Genomic DNA, 24,647 nt, shown 5'->3' on the forward strand with positions numbered 1-24,647 from the left:
TTTAATAGTTTCGCAAGTTGTTTAAAGTTATTGGAAAAAATTGTATGCACAGAGAGTAGAGAGAAAATACAAAGGGAGGGGGGAATTAGGCATAGTAGCAATAAAACATACATGCTTTTATTATCAAAGCAATTTAAAAGTTGCATCACTGTATTAATATACAACCAAATTTTTAACAGACCTGTCTGGGAATAAATGTAACAGTGTAGACTTATTTACTAATTTAACATATTTATTATTTATTTGATTTATATCCCGCCCTCCCCACCGAGGCGGGCTCAGGGCGGCTAAATCAGATTTCAAATATCCAAATCAGATTTCAAATTTTTCAGGTCACATGACCTTTTATACTAAATATTATTTTACCACAAGATTGTTTAAACCAAACTTAGTTTTGCCTCCATATTACTAGTTACCAGCAATACCACCCTTAATACCTTTTCAAACATAATACAATATCTAATTTAAACTGCAATCTCTTATATTCACCCATCTAGCCTCACCAACAAATTTCAGTTTTAGAAGCTAGATCATAATAACCCTTTTCCAAGGTTCATTTCAGGGTTTTTTTTAAAAGCCCATCTTTTTAATAAATTGGGTAGAACTATCTTAATGTCCCCTTTTTTAAATTTTTCCAGGTTTTAATCTTTTTAACTCGTGCCATAGTGTTGTGGATTTTTGTTGAGTTGGCAAAATTCTCCCTTCTCTTTCTCAGCTGCTCAGGAAACATGGGAACCATGTTGAAACCATTCTCCCTCTCCTCTGTCTTGAAAGCTTGCAGTCTTATCTTAGTGCCTTGCAGTTTCTCTTCCTCCCATAGGAATGCAGTTTCTTCCTCCATTTTAGTTTTAGGTGGTTCACTCTAGGCAGTTGCACGTCCACCGGTCTTGATTCTTTAAACAAATCTTGAATTCCTTGGTTTGTTTGGTCCTGTGGACTGTCTGACTGATTAAATCTATCGCAAAGCTCTTGTACACAGTCCACTAGAAGACATAGAGCATGTTGTACAGGGACCATAGCAGTAAAGAGAGTATTCTGAGAAATTTCTACAATCGATTAAGATGCCATCTTCCCCACAGTGCAACTCAGTCCAGTATCCAGATCAGTTAGGACTTATTTTTTTCTTAAAAGCCAAAAGTCCACATAAGACTCTTCCAAAGGTGCAGAGCCTAAAATCCCCAGATTTTTAATTTTGGATATTTTCTTCTGTGTTCCAATTTCAAGTCAAAGTCAGTCTTTTATCATATTAAAAGTCCAATCAGTAATTTTTAGCTATACAACCAATTCAGTCCATATGGGTATAATCAATCCAATTTCTTCTGTTTAAAATGATAATGATCCCTTAAAAATTAGTTCTGTAAGTCTGAAAGCTGCTTCATATATGAGAGGGGATCCTGATGACGCATCCCCCTCCCCCTCTTTTATGAACATCTAAATCTAGTGCAGTAATGAAAACAAAATTGGCAGATAGCATTTAGGAGTAAGCTTACTTGCAAGAAAAATTTCTGTACTTGCAGTAGAAATTTGTTTTAAGTCCGTTATTTTTTCTTAAACCGGGTGTTCATTTCTTGATGCCAAGCTGTCTTCCGTGATGACTGGAGCATCAGAGCAAACGGGGATAATCAGACCCTAGCTGTCACTGGGACCTGTTTCTCTGTCGTGCTCCGTACTTCAGGGACCTTTCATCTATGATCCTCAAGGGGGCTGGGTGTCCCCTGACCCCTCCAAGCCACCCGGATCACGTAGCTGCTGGAGGAGAACTCCATGGTGGTGCCCGATGTCGAAGCGCCAAAACCCAGAAGTTGACACATTGTTATTAAACAGCTTTAGGACTAAGATGGTTTTATGATTACCATTATGTCAGAATCTCTTTAACATAAAATCCTATAATGAATGTTTGAACTGTATGTGAGGTGTGAGTGTCAAGAAATATCAGATCAACATTAAGCTAAAGTCCACAATCCACCTTTTCTACAATATTTGGTTAATCTGTAGTTTAAGCATGAACTTACTTCAGTAATTCAAGAATGGCAAGCACAATATCATTGACATAACAGAAACCAGATGCCTCTGATTTCTTAGCATGATGAAGTCCTCCAGCCCAGTTAACAGCCATGTCTGTCTGCTGCCGGTTCAGTTTTACTGCTCCAGCTAAAGAACCATTGAGGAGAAAAATACAGTTTTAAAATGTCCAGTAAAGACAAAGATGAACAACATGGTCTATTGTCTGTTATCAAGAAGAACAAATGTTTCATTGTAACTTCTCCTGATTTTCATCATAACATGCCTCTCTATACTGAATTTCAAATCACATTTTACAGTATTCTGAAGTTGGGCAGAACATGGCATGCAATACAGCAAATCACTAAATATTCAACAGACATTTTACATGTTCTTTCAGTGAAATGTATTTTATTCACGCTTCCTCACATTCAACAAAACTATAAAATACTTCTAGGATTATTTTATTACTTCAGCTTCAAATATTAATATAATCATGCAGAAGATTTAGAAGACAATGGTTAAAAACATTTATTCTCTTTGACAGCCCTTTAAAAGTTAATAACTCAACAAATAATTCTGAGGGGGATATACCTACCCACAGAGCCTCCTGTGGACAGCTGGCAGAATTCAAACAATCCATCAAAAACAGGACAGTCTTCCCCGACATTAACTATGTAAGACAATTTCTATTAGTATTAAAGTGTTGTTGGTCCAAAGGGTACATTCAAACTTAAAAAAACCTCTTGAATGCAGCCAACATTGATAAAATTGTATATTTCATTAGCAGAAAGTAATTAACCTTAGCTTTATGAGAACCATGAAATTTGGCAAAAAACCCTCTTCAGTTACATAAGCATAGATACATTCTTAGTAACTAGAGCACTTTCTAGCTGAACGTTTTCATCATTTACAGCAGCAGTGTACATCAAACTATAGCTTATTTTTTATTTATTTATTCGGGACTTATATCCCGCCCTTCCCACGAGTGGCTCAGGGCGGCTTCCAACAGTTTATCAAGCATAAAATTAAACAATTTTAAGTATAAGCAATTAAATAATTAAACAGATAAAACCTTAAAAACCAGTACGTTTCAATTTCATAAAACAGTAAAACCTTAAAACCAATAACATTTCAATTTCGTATCAACAGATGGCTAGCCAGTTACATGAAGTCTTCATCCCAGCTATTGATGTTTCAACAAATGTGCAATTACCAATTTATTTTAACTAACAGAACATTTAACTAACACTACAGTTCTTCGATTCATCAAATATTTTGCAAGTATAATACCTGTTTAAATTGTAATTTAACATTCTAGTTTAAATTAACTAATAAGACTAATACTACTGCTGTTTCCCATTGCTGTCTGATAGCCAGCTATTCTAAATTGCAGCAAAACGCTCTGCAGGTACACTTGGTTGATTCACATATGATAGAAAAGCCAAATCACATGTAATACTGGTCAACTGCTAAACTGTAATTTCCCCACTGGGGTTATGCACTCCTTCCTCTTTCTTAGCATTGAATAGGTGAAACTGCATTTAGTTCACCTTTAAATGGAAGGCTGAAAGCAATTTCTAGTTTCACCATTTGGTTTAAAAGATGGAGAGAGTTTACCATGATTATACTAGTACAAGACATGATATTGTACCATAATTAATGCTAAATGGTGAAGTGGAGGGGAAAAGAAGATGCCAGTCTGAAAAGGAAGGGTGAGTGTCCAGAGGGTGCTTCCAATCTTCAATGCAATCAGGCAGCATTATCTCCAAAGCAGTTGTAAAACCAAGCCTCATAACAGGCAGGCAACGATCCAGTATAATAACCCAAAGGCAAAAAGAGTGGACTTTTGCATATTCACCATTACAAATTAAGCTCCAGAATAAATGAATGTCATTGGTATTATGGATCTTTGTAGGTGATAAATGCTTAGATACTTTTTGTTCACCAGATTATAAAAAAAATCTATGTTTTGTGAAGGCAAACGTTTTCTAAAACACATTTGCATTTAGTTCACAATACAAACTTACATCTTTGCATCTGTTTGCTATATTCAGACATGTTGTCAGGTCTTATTGAGCGAAGAAATTTAATATATTCATCACTGTGGTATTTGGTCATTTCTTCTGCTGTAGCTTTGTGGGGCCGCTAGTGAATAAAATGGATCCAATAAAGAAAAAGTTGTAGCAATACTGCAAATATTCCTTTTTAAACAAATATGATCACACATTACACTACCACTTACTAAACTAAAATATTTCAGCTTTGTTTCTTTCACACTCCTAAATGACACAGTAGTTTTTGCATGGTTTTTATAGTTACCACAAGGTTGTAACTGTTGCAGAATTTATTTTGTACCCTCAGCAACACAAAACCCAAAACCAACCCCAGAAACCAAAACAACCTGCAGTTATAAGAAGGCTAATACACATGTACATCAGGTAAGAACTAATCCACCATTGTGTTTGTCATCTATAAGGCCGGATCCAGATAAATATTTCCACAGGACAAATATTTCTTGCTTCTCTTTTCCCACTGCCTCAGGGCCTGTAACAACATTTTGGAGGACACTTTGGGCTGCAATGCCTATGTGTGCGGAAACTGTGCTCTGCAGGTAGAACTCTCAGGAGGGATCCAAGAAAAATGTATGGCAAATGAATTATTTAGATACCACATCCTTAGAAATGTATTTTTAATGTAGAATTTCATAAGATTTTTATAGGTATTCTTCCATAAACTTCAACAACTATGAACCTTAATCAATGGGAAATAGTGACTGTTCGCAATGTCATTTTCTTTGCATAGGCCTGAAATCAAACTTCAGGTATCTTTAAGGGGGAAAAAATGAGCCAATAAATAAAGAAGATAATTTTTCTTAGAAATAGAACAACTTCTACTGGATGTTTCAACTAACTGATTAAAACACTAATGTTACAGCAGAATGGCTCAAATGATCTAATAACGCCAAGGCCATAAAAAAAAGTTCTCTTATCACTTAATTTTTAAGACCCCCACAATAGTGAAGAATATTTCCATGGATGGCTCACTTTACTTGGCCAATAGAAGAAGGATCTCGAAGATTAATCATTTTCTGTATTGGATCCTGTGACTCATCAACTGAAGGCACTGATAAGTTGTCAATCTGCCTGGCCTTTTCCTTCCTGCAGCAGTCCTTTCTGATACTGGGAAAGCTTATTCTGCAGAGGTATTGGACTCATGTGGAGCAACAGCCACATGGTGGGGGGAAGAGGATGAAATCCCTTTCTCCTGCCTTTTGAATGATCAGAGCTCTGCTGATGAAAGAGGGAGATGGTAATGACTGTTGCTCCCTTTCCCCTGACCAGCAAGGTTACTAAAGCATGCATATCCTTTGACCCCAGGAAATGTGGATGGAAATGGCTGTTGGGAGAAGGAGAAACCCAAGAAGATCGATAATCTTTGTTTGGTCCTCACTAGGCTTTTTGTGCTGAATCCAACTAGTTTTGAATCTTTATAAATAACCTAAAATGTTATACAATTAGTCCAGCACTGAGTAACTGTGCTTGCTTGGTTAATTATCTCTCCATTCACTGGTAACACCCTACAAAGCATTAACTTGAAATTCAAAACTATTAGAAGTTTCTCCAAACTAGCATGTGTAAAATATATTAAACTAACTGTATTTTGTCACTAGTCACCCACTTTTAAATGATAAAACTGCATGAGTATACTCACATAAATTTCCATTTTCCTGTATAAACCATAATTTAGCAATAAGTTATGAGTCATGCGAATCCTGTGAGGCTTCATTGGGTGTCCTTGCCCATAATAATAATTCCCTATATCACCTAAGAAAAGAACACAAGTCTTAGTTCAAAGTGCAATTATTACTTTTTCAGGTTTAATGGGTTAAGGCATTCCAATCTGTCAAGCAGACTTTCACTCACTTTCACTACACCTCAGGAAGCACTCTAAATTTCTGAAGTACTGCACAAGGTCTTAGTTAAAATCTAGCACCTTCCTTGTATTCTCCCTGCATCACAAGTGATTACAAATAATGGACGGCTACCATGATCAATAAAATGAGTGTACCAACAGTTAAAATAGCATAACAATGCTCTAGTCAGGAGATTTGATATCTTTACTTGTTAAACTGTAGCTACTGACTTCTTAGTACATTCAGAATGGTGTAGGATTTACAAAATTGGAATAGGATCTAATAGACCCAGGTTTGAATCCCTGTTTTGCCAAGGAAGCTTGCTGGAGGTTTTGGGCCCATCACACCCTCTCAGCCTCAAGGTTACTATATGGATAAAATGAAAGAGAAGAGAATGCTATAAGCCTCTTAGGGTCTCTCATGGAGAGAAAGTTGGATTATAAATTCAGTAAGCATTTAATTAAATGCAGGTAAAACTTTTGCCCCAATGATTCTATAACTTTGCATTCCCAGGCAATTAGGCCATGCTGTTATTGGAATATAAATGCAACAGTTCCTCCCTTGAACAGAGCAAAGAATCCCTAAAATGGGCATGTTTTATCATCATATCCAAAATGTTCACTTTTGCTTCATGTTCATGGCTGCTGTGGTTTTTCTGTAAATGGCTTCAATCCAAAAGTGCTGTTCCAGCAGCAGTTTCCCCAAAAGGCACTTTTCCACCTGTGGACATGGATGATGATGATGAGATTTCTGATGATTCTCCTTTCCTGTTGCTGACTCCTAATTCTCTCCCTACAGTATTTTTCAGGTCCCCTGATTCTCTGGAGGAAAAGTTGGGGGGGAACAACTGAGGCCATAGGAAATTTTCCATCCTCCACTGAGACTCTACTCATACTACTCAACATTCAAGTCAGAATAATAAATTATTAACTTAAAACATATCAAGGTTCTACAAATATGGCCTTATTCAGATGCAACAAACTAATTAATGGTTAGACATGGTTCACATGTCTGTTCTAGAGAGACTATATGCCTACTTCTGATATGAGGTCTCCCAGTGCTTGGGCCCTCCCTCCTGCCCTTGCTTCTGTGAGCAGCAGGTGAAAATGCCCAGGCCAGAAATGACATTTCCAGACCAGACCCTGCTCAGAAAGCTCATATCATGCTGAAAAGACTTCAGAAACCAGGGACTCTTCAATCATATCCCACTGCATGAATGAAGAAGGTAGCACAGTAGCCTTCTAACATACATGGAAAGCAGGGCACCTGAAAATTTTTTTAAACTATTTATATCCAGGAAGGGATTATTTCCATACAAAGACCCAAAGTCTGCTTCCACTACATCTTGTCTGGTCTTCAAACTGCAGTACTAGAAGAAATAGGTCTGTTGTCAGATATTCGCTATTTAACCATATCCCCACTGTGATATAATGGTTCCAGCACTGGACTAGGACACAGGTTTAAATCCCCATTCTGCAAAGGAAGCTCACTGGATAAACCTGGACCAATCATACACTCAGCCTAACTTACTTTACAGGGTTGTTGTAAGGGTATCATGGAGACTAGAATGATGTAATCTTCTTTGTACTTCCAATGGAAAGAAAAGCAGGGTATAAAATAAATAAATATTTATGGACAACCCCATAACAACCTGCATCCGGGGGGGGGGGGGGCATTGTTCTAGAAATTCCTACTTCTAGAGGCGTACAAAAATTGTACAAAAAAATTCTTCTGCACAAACACGGCAATAGCAATCTTGTTTTTCCTCTTGAACAGTCTTCCATATCAACAAGCATGCAGTTACAAATATGGCTACATGTATACTATTATGCAAATATCTGGACTTCTATTTCACAATATTATTAAATGTACCGTACTTGCAATTCTTTTACTATGCAGCATCTATACATGTATTTTATAGCACATACTCGCTTGATAACACAACACACAGCTTCAGACTTCTACGTGTACAGTAAGAATCTAATAATGCCCATTTTTATTCCTAAAAATCCAAGTCAGTTCAAACAATCCTCCCTTCTAGGGGCCCATTTTTCCCTGTAAAAACGCGACAAAGACAAGTGAACAACAAAGTAGGAGGCTGCAGTTGCCATTCAGTCTCTCTTGGCAGCATTTTGGGGTTCTAGATAAATCACACACACAAAATTCTATTTCTGTAGCATCAATTATCCACTATACTGTCCACCTTTGTCATGAAAGCTACAGCTCATTATCCCAAATCTACTTATGTAGAATATAAGGAATGCAAGATGGTGTTTGAGAATACCTTTCCCTCCTCCTTAGCATAACTATCTAATTCTCTTATCCACATTTATTCATTCATATCACTGCTAACATGTGCAGCCTTTGATGCTAAGCAGATTTACTTGAAAACAATTTCCCAAGAAAAGATGGAGACTGAAATAACAATCCAGATATTATAGCTAACCTATCCATTCTTTTTAGTCTTTGTTAGGCAGGCTTTTAAGTACTTTAAGACATAACTCTCAGAGGATGATTCCTAACTCAAACTCTCTTGTCACATCACCATTTGGTAAAATAGTTCTCAGACCCCTGAACCTTAAGTAGCTCTTCCAATAGGAAGCAAGAGGCCACCTTTCTACCAAGAAAAAAAAGAACTAATACAATTATAGGGCAGTTATGCTGCACAATGTGGGAATGATAGCAAAGGAGCACCAACAACTGCTGCTTTATTTAGTAGCACAATTTCAATAGAGGATGGGTTTCCCTTTTGCACAGACTTTGGATGTTCAATCTTATGTGTTGTTGCTAGGGATGAACATGAACACAAACCTTTGTTCGTGATGAATTTTGGCCAGTTCATGAACTAAATTTCACAAACTGCAGCCTGGCCATGAACCTCCATGAACTTTTAAGGCATTTCATGGAGGGGTTCATGAGGAGCAAAAAGGGGTTTAAGTCCCTGCTTTCTCCTCCCCACAAAAGCCAGCAAAACAGCTGAGCGGCAGGAGCCAGCTGCTCAGAGTGGAAACAGGTGAGCCTGTCTCACACTCAGCTGTTTCAGGTTCTAAATAGCTAAGCCTCCTCCTGCAGCTCAGCTGTTTAAAGCAACTTTCTTGAGCAGCCAGTCTCTGGGGTTCACTGGCCAAAAAAGCCCCTTTAAATAGCGTAGCCACACTGAGCGGTATGCTCCACACCTGGGCTGTTTAAAGGGACTTTATTGGGTTCAGTCCTGAGCCACTCAGGTGTTTGTTTAAATAACTTGGAGCTATTTAAACCCCTGCTTTCTGCACCCTGCAAAAAGCAATGAGCAGCAGAGATCAGGGGTCACAAGCCCAATCATGAACCAACTTCCTAGCTTGCCTAGGTTTCTGGTTATGCCACAAACTGAACTGCAAAAATGTGGTTCATGCCCATCACTAGTTATTGCCTCAGCACAGAGGCTCACAGGACTGATCTAACAGAGTCCCTTAACAAGCCACTGACCAAAGTCTTATAACACCACTTTCACTAAGCTGAAACACAAGCAGTGTCTAAATCCTAACAAGAGAACCACCACAATGCTACTTTCCTAAAAGCAGCTAGACTGAAACTGCTTAGTTATCATATCTACAAAAAAGCATTCGGTTTCTGTTAATGCAAAATTACTGTTTAATGGAGATAGTTCATGTTTCCCACTATTTTGAAGTATTCAGAATGCCTTTAGATACAGAAATTCTGCCATGTATATTGAGGAAGTTTTACTGAACTCTATAAAATATCCTTGTATTGCCTGGAAATTGAGTCAGAGATGCTATGCACTATCTCGTATAAATGACTGTGAACCTCTAAACTTTGAAGGGACTGAAAATGTTCAATACAGAAAACAAACAAACACACACTGAAACAAATAGATTGCAGTGTCTCTTGATCTCAGACCCTAGGATGAATCTGTAGTGACAAAAGAGCTTCTATTTCTCACAATATACCACAATAAAATTCTACTTGTTCAGTTATTTTTTGTTCAGTTCCTCCTTTAAAGTATCTTTTTGAACGTTTGTGCCACATCCCCAAACTACTAACACAGGTGACATCACAGTTTAATCTCCATACTGCCTAATCCAGAACATCTACACCCTCTAATTTCACATCTTTAAACTTAAATTGTAGCTTATCTTTCCCTCAATTAGGATGCAAAGTGGTTTACAGCATTCTCCTCATCTCCATTTTATCCTCAGAAGCACCCTGAAAGGTAACTCAGTGTGTGACTGCAAACTTCCAGGGATTCAAACCTGAGTCTGCCAGATCTCAGTCTGATGCTCTACCCACAACATTATATTGACCCTCTTTGTCATAAACTCAGCAAATTGAGCGTGGGAAAACTAATGTGGAGGTGCAAATGGAAACAGATTTACTGATCAGTCTAGAATGTTGCACTGGTAAGAGTGTCAGAGTAGGATCCTGGGAGACACAAGTTCAAATTCCCATTCTGCTGTGAAAGCTTGCTGGGTGACCTTGGACCGGTCACACACACTGAGACTAGTCCACTTTATAGAGCTGATTTGAGGATAAAACAGAAAGGAGAATAGCAATGTACACCACATCATCTCTGGAATTGCATAAATTGGATTTTTTTAAAAAGTTCACTAACTATATCACCTTACATTTATGGACTGGTTCCCATACTGTTCCATTTCTACAGCCCTCCATTTCATACTTGCTAATAACAGATTAGAAACCCAATAGGAGCCATAAAGAAATTTTAAAAAGAGCATAAGTTTTGTTCTTTCACCACTCTTCAGTCACCCTGGTTTTGAAAATACCAATAAAGCTAAGAAATTTCCAAAGCAGATCTATTCCACTTTCATAGATGTGAAATAAAATTCCACCATTTGACAGAAGTGTTTGTTGGACTTCACTTGTCTATGAGTAAAATTTAAGATTTTATTTGTGGGAAGGAGGTGCAGCTATACCATTAAATTTTGAAAATCAGGAATAAAGGCCACACCCTGAGAACCCTCCAGTGTGGACCCAAAATGGTTTTGGGTCTTGATTCAGATTCAAACCTAGCTACTTCAATGGATTCACTGTGTAGTCTTGAGTTTCATTCCGGTTTACACTTATATTACAATAAGTCCGAAGGGAACTCAATGGGAACGACTTCTACTTAGAATAGAGTTGTGTCTCTCCAATCTCTATCAGTCAAAACAGGGAACAAAAGTGTTTTGCGATGCCAATGCGGTAAAACCCACACACACACAAAACCACGTATTCTTTTCCAAACAGACGGGTCTGAATGGATCGGTGTAGGCTCAGAAATAGAAGACACTGCAATCAATGCAAAATGAGGGCAAGGGGGAAAGAGCACCACTAGAAAACGACATAGGAATCCTCCAGATGCAGGTAGAGCAGACACAATAGCTGAAGCAAACACAGAATGGGGGGAGGGGGCGGGGCTGTAAGGATCCGGCAGCAGCCCACGCGTGCGCCGCAGAGGAGGCGCGCGACAACCGGGGAGGGGGGGGGCAGTGGAGAGAGCGGGAAGAGGCAACGGACACGCGCAACTGTGAAAATAATAAAAGAGGGGAATTGAATGGGAGAGATACACAGCCGCTTGCATTGTCCTCCCCCAAACATAAACGGAAGCCCCGCCCTTCAATCCCTCCCTCACCATCATAGTAGTAACAGACTTTCTTCTTGCCGCCTCCCTGACTGTACGCCATGAAGCCGTCTGAGGGAAGCCGCGTAGCCGAGCTCGGCTAAGCTAGGATGCGGATAAGAAAAGGAGAACGTAGAGAACCGCAGGAACTTGTGGCAACAGAAGGGACGCCGGAGCAGTGCAAGGAGGACCCAGTCCCGCCTCCTCCAGCGGCGACTGAAGCCACCCGAGAGAGCGAATGGTGGGGGTAACGCGACAGAGAGAAGTGTGTCTGCTTCATATACCTCCTCTTGAGTAACAGCTTCGCCTCAGCTTTACAGTACGATAATAAGGCTTTTTGTCGGTGGAAGCTACGAGTCGATAAACGAGAAGCTTCAGAATTAAACAGAGAAAATGCAGAGCTGCCCCCCCCCAACCGCCACACAATGGTACAGTCTACGTACGGCAGTCGGCCGCATCCTCCAGCCTTATTCATGCCAGACGCATGCGCAAAACGTACTTGCATGCTGGTTCATGAAAACGAGGATGGGGTGCAAGCGTGGAAAGTTTGGTTGCCCCTCTCAGCCCCGCCTACTGTATTTTACTTTTTGTCTAAATTATTTCTAAGAGAATAGGCTGTTTGAGTATAATGAGAAGTAATGTGGTGCGTGCGAGGTTTTTTCAGCGGTCAAAAGGCTCTGCGGCAAGCGTGTTTTTTTGGGGGGAAGGTTCTTTTTAGCAGTTCACGATTTAAACTATGAACGGAAAAGAGCTGCAGAGTGCAGTTTCGTGCTTAAACACTTTTATTTTTTTAATAATCACGGAAAGATGTTCGAGTGAGTGGCTTGCTTTTACCTCCTTACTGTTACACAAAAACAATTTTCTTTTACTCAATTTTTCGTTACACATACCACTTTTCTGGGTGTCAGCCATTTTAAGAGAGAAGAAATGCTTGCACAAACCATGGCGACTGTTGCCAGCCTTTATGTGTGGCCTGGAGTTCGTCTGGAGTTGCATTTGATCTCCAGACTACAGAGACCAGTTCCCCCTGGAAACAAATCAAAATTCTGGAGGGTGGGCTACCCAATGAGGGGATATACTAAAAGGAATTACAGGATTGCCCATTGGAAACAATAGGAGAGGCTTGAAGGTCCATTAAATAATGGGAGTCAGAAATGCCAATTGACTGGCATGGGCTCTATTGAAATACATTTCAGCACAAGAAGAGTTGCAAAAAAACCCATGCAGAATACCTTATCCATTAATATGTCTTGGCCAAATAGACTACTCTGAGACTGGAAAGATAGGTCCCAGAGTGGAATGGCAGTTTCTGGGGATAGCAGAAGTGTCCTGGAACTGGAAAGACAGGTTCCAGCATGGAATGAAAGTAGCAATAGTGTTGTGGGTCTGGAATGAGAAGCTCCAGAGTAGCAGATGTATGCTGGGACTGTAATGAAAGGCCCCAGAGTGGAATAGGGTTGCCAGGTCTGTGATGGAAAATAACTGGAGACTTTGGGGATGGATCTAGGAGAGAGGGGTTTGGGGAGGGGAGGAGCCTCAGCGTGGTACAATGTCATAGAGTCCATTCTTTACCTGTTGTAAGCCGCCCTGAGCCACCTTGGTGGGAAGGGCAGGATATAAATAATAAATAAATAAATAAAAACTTCAAAGCAGCCATTTTCTCCAGGGGAGCTGATCTCTGCCAGCTGGAGATCAGCTGTAAAAGCGGGAGACCTCCGGGCCCTGACAATACCTGGGTGTAGGAGATGTGTTCTGGGACTAGAATGACACCATCCAGAGTGAAATGACAGTCCCATGGAAGAGAGTGTTCTCCAACTGGAATTACAAGTCCCAGAGTTGAATGATGGTCCCTAGCAGTAGAATGTGTGCTCTGGGGCTGAGATGACACCCCCCGCCCTGGAGTGGAATGACAGCCCTAGGAATTATAGAACCAGTGCTCTGAGAGTAGAATGGCAGGCCTGGGAAGTAGAGTCAGTTCTCTGCAATTGGAATCACAAACTGTAGAGTCAAACACTTTACATTTTAATTAATATTTCTGGAAAGTGTGTAGCTATTGCCAAATCAATTCCACCTTAGTAATTATCCTGCCTGTCATCTCAGTTTCCTTACAAATTCATTAGGTTGATGTGAGCCACCTCCTCTGTTGTCAATTATAAATCTTGCCCTTGCCCCCCTTCCAATTCCAGTGTCCAATTCTGGTAACTTCCTGATCTTCATGTTCCCATTTCATATCACACCCTGCCTGAGTTCTGTCCACACTTTTTCTCATTCTGTTGACCACTGACCCAGAGCACCCCCTCCATAGCCTGTGAAAAATCCCATCCCGTACTCTAGAAAAAGGGTCCCCATCATTTTTGAGCCTGCAACACTTTTGTAATTCTGACACAGTGTGATGAGTGCAGACAAAAAATGACTGCTGCAGGAACCGGAGCCAGCCAAGAGCCACCTCAGTTTTTTTTTTCCTCTGAAGAAGAGAGCAGGTTCATCTAAAGATGCTAGTAGGCAAGGCATGACATCCTGGCTGCTGATTGACATGGACAGAGAGGTAGTTGAGAAGCACCTGGCTGCATTGAATTAGTACAGATTCCCCGGGCCAGATGGTATGCACCCAAGAGTGCTCAAAGAACTTTCTAGAAAGCTTGCACTACCTTTGTCCATCATCTTCCAGACCTCTTGGAAGACAGGAGATATGTCACAAGATTGGAGGAGGGCAGATGTTATCCCAGTTTTCAAAAAAGGAAGGAGGAATGACCCAGGAAACTATAGACCAGTCAGTCTGACGTCTGTTCCAGGGAAGATACTGAAGCGGATTTTAAAGGGATCAATCTTCAAGCATCTAAAGGACAACTGGTGATCCGGGGAAGTCCAAACAGATTTCTCCCCTACAGGTCCTGCCAGACTAGCCTTATTTCCTTCTTTGATTGAGTAACAAGGTTACTAGACTGAGGGAATGCTGTTGATGTTGCTTACCTGGATTTCAGTAAAACTTTTGAACAGGGTTCCCCATGATGTTCTGATGGATAAACTACAGGACTGTGGGCTAGACTCTAGGATAGTTAGGTGAATAGGGAACTGGTTGGAGAACTGCACTCAAATAGTAAAGTAAGTAAAGTAAGTAAGTAAAGCAAAATTTTATTTATATCCCGCCCTCCCCCGCCAAGCAGGCTCAGGGCGGCTAACAACAGCAAAACAACAATACATTTAACAAAACATTAAATTAACCCCAAACCGATTAATACATTAGTTAAAACAGTTACTAAGTCTAAAAACCTTAAGTTAGATCTGACAGTACCGTTATTAATCGACGCTATGCCTGTCAGTTTGTGAATGATGGCGGATCTCCAGACTGGACCATTTTGATGTTTCTTTGTGGACTTGGTCAGACGTTCATGAATGCCTGTTTGAAAAGGGTGGTCTTGCAGGCCCTGCGGAACTGATCAAGGTTCCGCAGGGCCCGCACCTCCTCTGGGAGTTGATTCCACAAGGAAGGGGCCGCGGTAGAGAAGGCCCGTGCATAGGTAGTCCGAAGTTTAACTTCTTTTGGCCCAGGGGTGGTCAATCTGTTTTTACCTACTGACCTCAGTGCTCTCTGGGGCTCATACGGGGAGAGACGGAAATTAGTAGGTGTTAATGGCATTTCATTGGAATGGTGTTCAATGGGGCGCCATGGTACTTTTCAGTATTTTTATAAACCATCTGGATGAGGGTGTAGAGGGGCCACATTAAATTTGCAGATGACTCCAAATTGGGAGGAACAGTGAACGTACCAGAAGATATAGAATTCAATGATATCTGAACATACTGGAAAACTGGGTGAATGCGAACAAGATGCAATTTAACTAAGATAAGCACCAAGTTCTACATCTGGATAACAAGAATGAGAACACACGTACTGAATGGAGGATACACATCTGGATAACATTGTGCTACTTCCAGGGGTGTAATTCCACTCTGTGGCCTGTCATTCCAGTCCCAGAACAGATACTGTCATTGCTGGAAATTGTGAGCCATTTCTACAAAGATTTCAAGCCAAAAACCATTGGCATCTTTTATTGTTTGAAGAACTTTGTGAGTTAATCAGGAAACTACCGTAATTCCTCATTGCATAAAATCAGAAAAGCTGCAAAAATTGTCATCTGAATCACAGTTGTTAACAATTCACATAAAATTGATAACTCGGTTGACATAATATCAAAACTGGCTTTCAAGCAAAGGTCTTAAAGGAAACTAAATTAAGTGAACATCCAGTGACTGAGTTTTACCTAGAATGTTGAAACGTAGTAGCAGTTATTGAAAAATTGGTTGAGAAAAGTCCTTTAAAGTTCGAGACAGTTTGTGGCTTATCAGCAGTACATCCTACTATCATTATACACAAACCAAACGTTTGAATAATCAGAATAGGGACTGTACTACAACTTCTATATGCTGCAATTTGAATCAGTGACCCAACAGCTGAAAAGTGAAAGCAACCACTGTTGCCCACAATGAATTCAAGGCTCAGTTTCAAGCATAAATGGTTAAACAAGATGATGAAGTTAGACTGGACACATTTTACGATGGTATTTGAAGCCAGCTGGGTGACCTTAGATCAGTCACAGTTCTCTCTGAGCTCACTCAGCCTGTTAACAGGCAATGCTTTTAAGTCTCTTATGTTTAATGGGGAAATTAGCTAAGAGACTATGTAGAGCGAATTTAGGAGCGAGGATCTTTTTTTTCAATGATATGGAGTTCGGGTTTTCAACTAAGACTAGTCCAAGCAATTGTATTTTTATAGTGTTTACTTAGGATATGTAGCAAAAGGATTTACACACAGAGAGATCTATGTACAAGCAATCAAGAGACTAAGAAAATAGAGGTTATCAATAGAGAAATTAAAGGGTTGTTGAAGCGGGTAATATTCACCCAATCCAGAAGAGGAGACATCCGTTCAATGGAAAGTACACAGAGAGGAACGTGAACGACCAGCATAACACGCTCTATAGAGCCAATTACAGGAGTAATGGGTGGTACGGACTGCAAATGGCACCCTACAGAATGCACACCGAGGTGGGTTTTTGAGCCACACTATATAGGGGTTCGATGGATGGGGGTCGTTAGTTACCAAGAGGCTTTGATGTTTCATTGATGGCTATCTTGAATTGCTATGTTGGAAAACTTTGCACATTTTGCTAGGATGATAAGCTCAGAGCCATTGAATAATTTGTTACCAGTTTTTGGCTGACGCTCGGAAAGGGATCAAAGACCTTTAAGGGTAGGATCAATCAAACTATGCATTTGATTGGAGTTAGATAGGGTGGAGAAAGAGACAATTGGCAAGTAGCAGAAGATCAGAGTGAGAGTAGTACTTACCTGCAGTTCCCATGTTATTATGCATCCCGTTTGGGTGTAGGGACTGGAGGGGGAAATGGGTGAAACTACGCTGAGAGACAGACTTCAGGCGCCAACCAAAACAAGCTCTCTACTGGATCAACTCCACCTGTTTAGATGGAGTGTTTTCTTGGTCTGTTTTTGGTCGGACTCCATTTTGTTTAACAGAAGTAGGAGACCCTCTCTCTTTATTTGCACTGGAGTACTCCATTTTTATCAGGCAACACCTCTCAGTAACAAGCCCACCTGCCTCATAGGATGTCAGCAGTGGGAGAAAAAGGGAAGGTGATTGTAATCATGGGGTGTACAAACTACTACTACTACTACTACTTCTCCTTTCCTCCTCACCTGTGGAATATTATAGGATTTTTCAATTAATAAGTCAATGTTAATAGAGAATTTGCATGAAGAAACTGTTGTCTGTCAACACCTGATTTATGATGCTGTCCTGAGTTCTGGAGGATTTGAATCTGTTATAATTAATAGGAATATGCTGCAGACTGTAAGGCATGCTCACACATGATACGCAGAGTACTTAAATGGTAAACACCATAAGCAGCAAGAAGAAACTCTGAAAAATGGAAAATCTTGAGGGAGAAATCAACCTTGAAAATACTACAAGAAAACACTGAAAAAGCCAAAATGGAAGAGAAAATAATTGATAAGAAACTAAGATAACTGCAAAACAGAAAGAGAAAATTGTAGTAGTGTATATTGGTATTTAATCTTGTTTAAAAGAATGCTTGTACTCAAATTTCTAATTTTATTTTTAATTGCAGTTTCACAACTAAGTTTCATATTGTGGTTTCAGTTAAGCCATTTTTAAAGAATACTCATTAAAATAATTTTATATCATTTTTAGTGTTATTTTAAAACAAGACAAAAATCTTTTGTCATTTATCAATGTTTAGAGATTATGTGTGTTGAAGTTCCATCTTCATGTAATTTTAATGCATTTTCAAAACAGGTGAGTTCCGTTAACAATCAATTTTTAAAGGAGTTCATATTGAAGCTCTTATCTTAACCATGCTTGCATTTCACTACTTGTGTAGTTTTAAACTAACTAATAAAACCTTTATTTAATATAACATATATTTTTAACTTGATATTTTTTGAATGGTACTCAGGAAAATTGACAAAAGGTTGGTCAGGGAAAGTTAGGAAAATGGAAAATAAAATTTTAGTGGCAACCCTGTATTTGTTTTTGGCTGTATTTGAATTTATTGTTTGACTATTGCAATCTTCTGAGATGGACCTTGTCAGTTTACAGCAAACCCTTATGCTCTAGCATGACCAAGAAACTACTCAAGTTTACTCAAGTGATAGGGTTGCCAGTCCCAGCTGGGGGCAGGAAATCCCTCCCTCCACTCCAGGGGGAAGGAAATATCCACTGTGCATGCCATTATACTCTCTGGAGACTGGTCCCCATAGGGTATAATGGAGAATCGATCCATGAGTATCTGGGGCTCTGGGATGGCTGTTTTTTTGAGGTAGGGGCACCAGATTTTCAGTATAGCATCTTGTGCCTCTCCTCAAAGCTCCTAATTTTAAAAAAAGATTGGACCAGAAGGTCCAATTCTATGAGCCTGCAAAGAAGGTGCCCCCATCCTCCATTATTTCCAGCAGAGGGAAGGCATTTAAAAGGAACATGGTCCCTTTAAATGTGATGGCCAGAACTCCCTTTGAAGTTCAGTCGTGCTTGTCACAACCTTGGTCCTGCCTCCTCCAATGTCTCCTGGCCCCACTCCCAAAGTCCCCGGATATTTTCTGAGTCACAGCTTGCAACCCTACCCAGTGATACCCACAAATCCTTTCCTCTCTTTAGTAGTAAATTGTTGTCATTTATTATGTGGAGAGAAATAAAGTGCTTCACTTGGGTACAAAACTGAGGAAGAGCCTGACATATCCTAGCTGTGACAAGTGATCACTCTTACCCTTCTAAAGACAGTTCAGGATTGTAAGAAAGATCAAAAAATTTCCAAAGATTTTCCTAGACGTGCACTTCCCTAGTTAACATTTACTGTGTACCCATCTGTTTATGGCCACCAGCATGGAGATAGTACGGGGAGTGGCGGGGGGGGGGGGAACCCTTTTTGTTCATCAGGGGGGAAAGGTATAATGCTGAAAAAAGGAGGTTGGGGGAACTTTGAAAATCCTACTTGGGGAGGGGAGGAAATTAAAAAAATAAAGAACAACATGGGAGGCTTTCTCCTCCACTGAAGCCACCTCAAAGCATGGCAGTTATGAGGATAAGGGAAGGGTGGCAGTGACATATCACATTCTCATTGCATGTATCTTCCTTCTCTGATTACAGATTCTATCATCACCCTCAACTTGTCCTACTACTTTTCTTCCCTCCCTCTACTGGTGCTTATTATTATTGCTGTGAGGAGCTTTGGTGTGACCTAATGACCCTGCACTTTATCACAAACTTTTAGATTGTGATGTTGGAAAGGTAGCTTACAAGACAGTGCTTGAAATACCCTTTCCTTGAAGATGCAGTGCTCAAAAGCAAAGATCTGGCTGTAAGTTGTCTCCCCCCCCCTTTTTTTTTTTAAAAAGGTTTTTAAACATGCTCACATATATTACTTGGCTTTGATCTTACTGCTGCTAACCATAATTATAAAACTGAGGCTGTCTTATGGCTCTCTGTTTATGATTATTTTCCATGTAACAAAAAGCATTTTAAAAAGAGGGTATATCTCGTCTTTTGCTACAACATAAGAAGAAAGGCATGCAAATAATTAAAGAGAAAAAACCTAATAGGAGAGTCAAGGTAGAGACTATGGACTTTGACTATCATACCCATTTTGTGCTGTCAGTGTTCTTAACTGTACGCTTGAAGAGCTGTGTTGGTTGAGCTACTCTACTTTGAAATTCTGTCATACCTGTATACCTATTTTTTTTGTTTATTTTTAGTCCATCTTCTGACCATTGTACATTTTTCAGAAGTGCTTTGAAACTGCACACCAAGGCAAATTAAAAAATACCTTGCACATAATTGTATGAAATGTGGAACATTCCTGCTTTTTAAAATCTAATGCATGCAGGGGTTCTACAGTGGAATCGAAACCATAGTGAGTGGAGGGAGGGAGGAGTGGCACTATTCATATGGGAGACTTACTCCTTCTGGGTGCTCCTGCCCCAATGATCACCGGCATAGAGTGTGCTGGCCTGTTATGGGCTGTGGAGGAGAGGTTGGCCATCTGGCTTGTGTACTGACCGCCTAATGCACCAGCCAGTGCCTTACCATCCCTGATGGAGGCCATAGCAGGCTGGGCATTGGAATTTCTGTGGCTTTTGGTCCTGGGCGATTTCAACGTCCATGCTGATGACACAGACTCTGTACAGGCGACGGACCTGGTATCATCCATGGCGACACTGGGGCTCTCCCAGTATGTAACAACTACTACCCATGAGGCTGGGCACACACTGGATTTGATCTTTGTCGTGGAGGTTACAGTGGACCAGATTACTGCTGTGGCTGTGCCATGGTCTGACCACTATGCCCTGAAGGCTCTATGGTTGTGCCACCACAACCCTGTTTAGGTGATGAGCATATTTTAGCTCACCTGCGAAGCTAGATGGATCCTATGCAGCTTCAAATGATTCTGCGGAATCCTTGCCCCTCTGGCAACTCGCTAGATGAACTAGCAGAGATGTGGCATCAACAACTCTCTGCAGCCATCGACGAGATTGCTCCCCTGAGTCCTCTTCGCCACTGCTCACAGCTTGTGCCATGATACATCCCGGAACTGTGGCTGATGAAACGGCGGCTTAGATGGCTAGAGAGGCGATGGCGGTGTGCTCATGACAGAGTGACAAGAACATCTTACAGGCTGTTTATGAAGTCCTATGAGATGGCAGTCAAGGCTGCAAAGAAGGTTTACTTTGCAACCCAGATTGTGACTGCGAATTCTTGCCCAGTTCAATTATTTAGCACAATTCGGACCCTTACAAACTTGCCACAGAGCAAACCAAGTGATGAGGAATTGGAGATTAGCTGTGAGGCCTTTGCAGATTTTTTCACAGATAAGGTCCTCCTGCTCTGCTGTGACCTCCCCGCCAATTTTGATACAGTAAGCAAACTCGAGGCTCCGAGCATGTCTTCTGGCTTGATCCTGGACCATTTCACTCCACTCAGCTTGGGGGAAGTCAACAAAGTCCTCTGTACTGTGCATCTCACTACCTGCAGTTTGGATCCATGCCCATCCTGGCTGGTGCGTGCTTGCTGGACGAAACTGTGAATCCCATTGCAGGAGATTATCAACAGGTCCTTGACTGAAGGAATCTTTCCTACTCCACTTAAAGAGGCGGTGGTTCACCCTCTCCTCAGAAATCCATCTTTGGACCTGGCCAAACTACCGGCTGCTGTCAAAGTTGCCCTTTTTAGGTAAAGTAATTGAGAGGGCAGTGGCAGCACAGTTACAGGGTTTTTTGGATGATGCTTCCATGCTAGACCTATTTCAGCCCAGCTTCCGTCCAGGTCATGAGATGGAGACGGTACTTGTTGCCCTCATGGATGATCTTTTGAGACATCTGAATTGGGGCAGCTCAACAGTGCTGTTGTTGTTAGACCTGTCAGCTGCATTTGACACAGTCGACCATCAACTACTGTCCCGCTGCCTTGCTGACGTGAGGATCCAGGGGTCTGCCTTTCAATGACTTACCTCTTTTCTCCAAGGCTGGGGACAAAGGGTGGCAATAGGGGAGCAATCGCCCAAGAGACACCCACTTGTATGTGGTGTGCCTCAGGGCGGTCTCTCCCTAATGTTGTTTAACATCTATATGCTCCAGCCACGCTCCTCAGACCCAGAGACGAGTGCGTCGGCTGTGGGGCATTGCTCGGGCCACCGTCGGGGCTCCGACGGCTCAGGTGAGCGGCGGGGCTGCCACAAGGGTTTGGGGAGGTGTGGGAAACTCTTGGGACGGCGACGGGGGGGGAATGGCTGGCGAGCAAAGGGGGGTTCCCCTCGCGCAGTCCTCGGCCAGGTGGGACACACCCCCTCCCGTGTTCCTTGCTTCTCGGCCTCCTCTTCGAAGATCCTTGAGATGTAGTCGGCCGTGCAGTGGTTCGCCCTGGCTTGATGGTGCACTGTGAAGGAAAAGGGGAGAAGAGACATATACCAGCAGAGGACACGGTCGTTGGAATCCTTCATCCTCGACATCCACAGCAGGGGGGCATGGTCCACCACCATCCAGAAAGGGTTGTTGGTGAAGTAGAACTTCAACGCCCCGACGGCCCACTTCACCGCCAGGGCCACCTTCACCGTGGAGTATGCCCGCTCGGCGGGCAGGAGCTTGCGGCTGACAAATAACACTGGGCGTTCATCCCCGGGGCTCCCTTGGAGCAGGGCTGCCCTGATCCCGGTCCCCGAGGCATCAGTGTGCAACACAAAGGGCTGGGAGAAGTCTGGGTTGTACAGCACAGGGTCGTGGGAGAGGCTGGTGCGTAGCGTCTCAAACGCTGCATCCTGGGCCGGTCCCTACTGGAGGATGTTTCGGCACATCTTCCGCAGGCTGTCCATTAACGGGGTGGCCACTGCCGCAAAGTTGGGGATGAATTTACTGTAGTAGTCTGTGAACCCCAAGAAACGCCGTAACTGCTTCTTGGTACGCGGGTGGGGCTGTTGTTTCAAGGTGATGACCTTCTCTGGCAGGGGTCGGAGCTGGCCCTTCCCCACTAGGAATCCCCAATATTTTAACTCCTGGAAGCCAAGGCGGCTCTTTCGCAGGTTGGCATGGAGTCCGGCGGCATGCAGGGCTTGGAACATGTGGCGTAGGTGGAGCAGGTGGGTCTCCCAGGTGGGGCTACATACCACGATGTTGTCGATGTAGGCCCAAGCGAATCCCTTGTACTGGGCCAGGGCCTTGTCCACCAGCTGTTGGAACGTGGCCACAGCCCCATTCAAGCCAAAGGGCATGCGATTGAATTGGAATAAACCTTGGGGGGTAGCGAAGGCAGTCTTCTCCCTGTCGGCTGGGTGCATGGGTACCTGCCAATAGCCCTTGGTAAGGCCCAAGGCAGAGAGGTACCGGGCCTCCCCCAACTGGTCAAACAGGATGTCTGCCCACGTAGGCATCGGGTAGGCATTGAATTTGGCCAGTTTGTTCACCTCCCGATCTGCTCCACCAGCCCGTCAGTTTAAGGTGGTAGACGGAGCTGAAGAGCTGCTTGTTGTGCAGCGTCTGGCACACCTGTCGCATGAGGCTCACTGTGAAGGGCGTGCCTTGGTCTGTAAGTATCTCTCTGGGTAGCCCTACATGCGCAAAGTAGTGCATCAAGGCCCTGGCCACGCCAGCACTCTTCATGGTGGGCAGGGGGATGGCCTCCGGATAATGGGTGGCGTAGTTCATGAGGACCAGAATGTAGCGGGCCCCCTGGGGGGTGCAGAGTAGGGGCCCCACAAAATCCATGGCCACCTGCTCGAACGGGACCCCCACTACTGGCAAGGGGGCTAGCGGGGCATGCGGCTCTGCTCTAGATGTTAGGCGTTGGCAGACGTCCCAGGAACGACAGGTCTGGACCTCCCAAGCCACGGAAGACCAGAAGAAGTTGGCTAACACCCGGGTCAGAGTACTCTTCACCCCCTGGTGGCCCGCCCATTGGTAGCCATGGGTGCCCTTCAGGTCTTCTGGCCTGTACCGGTAGGGGACCAACAGCTGTTTTCGGGGCCCAACTGCCCTTTTACCTCTCTAAACCAAATGCCCTCTTCCCTGATGATCCGAGGCAGGCGCCGGCTCCGGCGTTCATCTACGACCACCCCATCCTGGACTGCTTTGTGCCGCTGCAACACCTTCAACTCCTCGTCCTCGGCCTGAGCTTTCACAAATTGCAGGTCCGCTGGCCACGTCTCTCGGCCGCTCGTCGCAGGACGTTCTGCGGTGGACTGCCCTCCCCTGGGTCGGTATCCTCCGTCTCCACAGCGGGAGCTGCAGCGTCATAGCTGGCCTCAGCGGGCTGCCCCGGCTGCCCAGGGTTTGCTGCCTCTATGACGTTCCCAAAACATGGGGCATCCCACCCGAGTAGTACTGGGTATGGCAGATGGGTCACCTTGGCAACTGGTATGCTCCAGGAGCGGCCCAAGTATTTCAGCGGGATGGACACCACTGGACTCCTTTCGACATGCCCATAGACGCACTTGATGGCAGCGGTGCTGATGACAGGCAGCGGGGCGGTCACCAGGTGGGCCCGTACCATGGACAGCGAGCTGCCATTATCGACCATGGCCTGCAGCTGCTGTCCTCCCAAGGACACCGGAATCGTCCAGGGAGGTGCGAGCTCCCACCTCGGCAGTTTGCAAGGACTCTTTCCATCCTGCGTTGCATTCCATCAGGGGGCACTCTTGCTTGAGATGTCCCCACTGGCTGCAGGTGAAGCAGGACCCTATATCCCCCGCAGGGCGGCGGGCCTCCGGTGGCGGGCGTCCCTCCTTCTCCCCTTCACGGCTTCCGGGTCGTAGACTCGACCTGGGTAACGCCGGGCGCCCTTTGGGCCCCCACCATCCAGGCAAGGCGCAGGCTGGTGGCAGTCATGCTTGGCCTCCACGGTCCCCCATCCCAGGCGCCTTTCCCGGTGTCGCTCCCGGGGCGGCCTGTCCGCCGGGCTGGGAAATGCCCTTCCCTGGGTTACCGCCCTCCATGCGGGGGGGCAAGCCGCTGTGGTCGGCAGCCTACAAGTTTTCCCACAGCTCCTTGACCTCACTGAGGCGGGTCAGCTTCCAGCAGGCCACCCAATGGCGGGCA

The 24,647-nt window shown here is 43.3% G+C and overlaps 1 protein-coding gene across 1 annotated transcript in view; it reads right to left on the minus strand.

Moving 5' to 3' along the window:
* HDAC2 (histone deacetylase 2) overlaps positions 1 to 12,167 on the minus strand; it is a 38,186-nt gene extending 26,019 nt beyond the window's left edge. Inside the window, exons 1-5 of the mRNA XM_060238333.1 lie at positions 11,547 to 12,167; positions 5,716 to 5,828; positions 4,032 to 4,149; positions 2,600 to 2,674; positions 2,013 to 2,151 (exon numbers count right to left, since the gene is read on the minus strand). Of these exons, the coding sequence (XP_060094316.1) occupies positions 2,013 to 2,151; positions 2,600 to 2,674; positions 4,032 to 4,149; positions 5,716 to 5,828; positions 11,547 to 11,598 (497 nt within the window). The 5' untranslated portion in view covers positions 11,599 to 12,167. The remainder of the gene's footprint in view (positions 1 to 2,012; positions 2,152 to 2,599; positions 2,675 to 4,031; positions 4,150 to 5,715; positions 5,829 to 11,546) is intronic.
* Between the last annotated feature and the right edge of the window lie 12,480 nt (positions 12,168 to 24,647).

Source organism: Heteronotia binoei, chromosome 1 (assembly GCF_032191835.1).
Source record: "Heteronotia binoei isolate CCM8104 ecotype False Entrance Well chromosome 1, APGP_CSIRO_Hbin_v1, whole genome shotgun sequence".
Classification (NCBI taxonomy): domain Eukaryota; kingdom Metazoa; phylum Chordata; class Lepidosauria; order Squamata; family Gekkonidae; genus Heteronotia; species Heteronotia binoei.